The sequence below is a fragment of the Cyclospora cayetanensis genome, unplaced genomic scaffold (assembly GCF_002999335.1).
Source record: "Cyclospora cayetanensis isolate NF1_C8 unplaced genomic scaffold, CcayRef3 CcayRef3_contig_509, whole genome shotgun sequence".
In the NCBI taxonomy this organism is placed as follows: domain Eukaryota; phylum Apicomplexa; class Conoidasida; order Eucoccidiorida; family Eimeriidae; genus Cyclospora; species Cyclospora cayetanensis.
This window is the reverse complement of record NW_020312491.1, coordinates 1-3463: the sequence shown is the minus strand read 5'-3', so window position 1 is coordinate 3463 and position 3463 is coordinate 1. Positions and strand designations below refer to the sequence as shown.

Genomic DNA, 3463 nt, shown 5'->3' with positions numbered 1-3463 from the left:
ACACATATACATGCATGCGCATATTGTGCACACATACACATATTGTGCACACATGCATACACATATACATGCATGCGCATATTGTGCACACATACACATATTGTGCACACATGCATACACATATACACGCATGCGCATATTGTGCACACATACACATATTGTGCACACATGCATACACATATACACGCATGCGCATATTGTGCACACATACACATATTGTGCACACATGCATACACATATACACGCACACACGTACATACATACACATATGTGCACACATACACACAGAATATGCACACATACATACCTATATATGCACACATACACATATATGCACACACATACACATATATGCACACACATACACATATATGCACGCACACACACATATATGCACACAACCATACACTTAATATGCACACCTAAACCCATACACCTAAACACATACACCTAAACACATACACCTAAACACACACACAGGAACCCTATGCACACAGCCACACACCCTGCGACTGTTTGGCTTTTCTCTTGGGCACTAGAGACCTTCGCGTTTTCGCCGTAGCGTAACGCAACTGCCGTTATGCCCCCTTTGCATGCCGGCTGCTTCTGTTTTCTTCCCGTGCAGTCTGCGTGTTCAAAGTCTGTTTAGACGTGCTTTGAGCACTCAATCTCGACTGGGGCGGGGGGAACGCATGCAGCGCTCTGCATGCGTTCGCCCCTTCCCGGCATTTGTACGCCCTGGTGTCTTAGACCTCTCGCTTGCGCCGTGTCTTGTTTCGCCTCAGGCCATGAAAGACAAGGCAGCGGAGCTGTTTTGTCTGATTGACAAGGTGCTGACGGACGCAAACTTCGCGGCTTCTTCCCGAGCGATCGAAATCCTCAAGGAGTCTCTTTCCACAGTCGAGAGCAGCATTCAATCCGCTGGTCACAGGGCAGCAGCCAAGCGAATCTTCGCTGTACAGACTGCTACTGGCTTCGTGGGCGAGTTGCGAGGGGGTGTTTCATACAGAGACACGCTGCTAGGACTGCTGCAAGAGGTACAACAAAGCGTTCTCCCCTATAATGCATATTTATTAGTATGTGTGTGTCTGCGTGTGTATTTTTTCCTATACACATATATCTATCCATATATATGTACATAGGGAATGCGCAGGCTACCGGCGGCCTGTGATGTGCGCCCAGAAGCCTCGGATCATCTTTTGATTCTCTCCTGAGGGAGCGGCGTAAGACGCTCCCTTGATGTTTGTATTTGTGTCTGTGTATTTGTATAGGTTTCTGTGTATTTGTGTAGGTTTCTGTGTATTCGTGTAGGTTTCTGTGTATTTGTGTCTGTTTCTGTGTATTTGTGTCTGTGTGTGTATTTTTCTCTCTGTCTGTATTTGTGTCTGTGTATTTGTGTCTGTATGTGTGTCTGTGTGTGTGTCTGTGTGTGTGTGTATGTGTGTCTGTGTGTGTGTATGTGTGTTTGTGTGTGTGTGTGTGTGTGTGTGTGTGTATGTGTGTCTGTGTGTGTGTATGTGTCTCTGTTTCTGTGTATTTGTGTGTGTGTATTTCTGTCTGTGTATTTATGTCTGTGTATTTGTGTGTATTTTTTGCGTCCAGTCTACTCTACGGCACCCTGTGAATGTCAATTTCGATTTTTGCAAAGTGCCCTCTAAAAATTGTGCTGTGATCGCTTGCTGCAGGCTCAGTCCGACTGGCCTTCCGTGGAAAAGCGGCTACGCAGCATCAGATCACGATTGTTGCAACGTGAAAACTTCATTGTGAATCTTACCGGGGATAGCGGAGCGCTTGCTGCGGCTGCAGACGGCAGGGGTGGTGCTGCACTTATAAGCCTCCTTGCTGCCCTTCCCGTCGGAGATGCAGCAGCGGCAGAAGCAGCAGCAGCGACTGCAGCAGCACACGCTTCGGGAGAGGAGGGTGCAACCGTGCAGATCTTCACGAGTGCCCTCGGCAATAGGGGATTCGATAGGGAGTCGCAGTGGGTAAAGGAAATCCGAGCAGATCATCTTCTCAACAGAACTGTGCGCGAAGCTCTCTTAATCCCAACAAAAGTACGCAAGGCTTTATTATACTTCACGCCATATAATCACCGTACAGATTGGCCGCTTCTACATGTTTAGCGTGGATGTCTTTTTTCCAGTGTATGTTGTACTGCGGATGGTGCCTCGGCAGCGCTCTCCGAAGGTGTCGTGACACCCTGTGTTTGCCTTTTTTTGCGTATTTGTGTATGTATGTCTGTGTGTCTATAGGTGTGTGTATGTATCTAAATCTATGTATAATGTGTATTTTTATGTGTATGTGTGTATGTACATATACATATGTATCTATACATATATATGTATATATCTATACATATATATGTATATATCTATACATGTATATGTATATATCTATACATGTATATGTATATATCTATACATATATATGTATATATCTATACATATATATATATGTATGTATGTTTTCAGGTGAACTTTGTATCCCAGGGTGGTCGCATGGCCTCTTCCGGATCATCCTTGAGGGGTCAGGATTTTGTGGTTGCTGCATCGATATCGACGCATCATTTGTGGAAGAAGGTTAGGGAGATTGGAGGGGCGTACGGTGCGGGCTTTGTGTTTGATGCAAGTGGCCTGTTTTGCTTCACCTCCTTCAGAGATCCGCAGCTGGTAAAGACTCTTCGAGCGTACAAGGAGACGCCAGCCTTCCTTCGCAAGTGGGCTGCCTCCATGACAGAAAGTGACGTTCGACGCGCCATTATCGCAGTATTGCGAGACCTCGATGCGCCTTTGCCGAGTGATCAGAAGGGCACGAAGAGTTTGTGGCAGCTTATTGCACGGCAAACCGAAGCGCATCGGAGGCAGTTCCGCAAAGAGGTATACACTGCATGTACACCCCGCGGTGTCTGACTGCCCCCTTTTTTCAGAAGGCATAGGATGGTGGTGCCTGCGTGAATCGCTTCTGTCATGCATGCGCTGCGGAAGGGTGGGTACAGGGAGAGAGAGGTGGGAGACTTGTTCTCTCCTGGCCAAAAAATCGACAGACACTCTCAACTATAGAGGAGCTAGACTTAAGGCTCTCTTTTTTGCTTTCTTATCATGAGGGTATTCATAGCCGTCTCATGAGAATATTTATATCCGTCTCACGAGGGTATTCATAGCCGTCTCATGAGAATATTTATAGCCGTCTTGGAGGTGTCGCGCTTGTCTCTGTGTGTGTGTGCGTGTCTCTCTCTCTCTCTATCTATCTCTCTCTCTCTCTCTTTCTCTCTCTCTCTCTCTCTCTCTCTCTCTCTCTCTTTTTCTTTCTCTTTTGCTCTTATCTCTTTCTCCTCCTCCTTCTCTCCCCCTGCACTTCTTCTCTCTTTCTCCCCCTTTCTTTCCTCCTTCCCCTCCTCCTCCTTTTTCTTTCGCTTCCTCCTCCCGCCGCGCCCGCGTCTTGTCGCTTCGCCTCTGCGGCTCGC

The 3463-nt window shown here is 47.0% G+C and overlaps 1 protein-coding gene across 1 annotated transcript; it reads left to right on the top strand.

Annotated features, from left to right (window-relative positions):
• Window positions 1–692: 692 nt before the first annotated feature.
• On the top strand, window positions 693–3104 carry LOC34624361 (presequence protease 2, chloroplastic/mitochondrial; the record flags this gene model as incomplete). The annotated part of the gene is made up of 4 exons (XM_026334841.1): window positions 693–1037; window positions 1686–2054; window positions 2472–2876; window positions 3044–3104. Coding segments are annotated over exons 1-4 (1180 nt in total), but the record flags the coding sequence as incomplete, so codon positions are not given.
• Window positions 3105–3463: the final 359 nt, after the last annotated feature.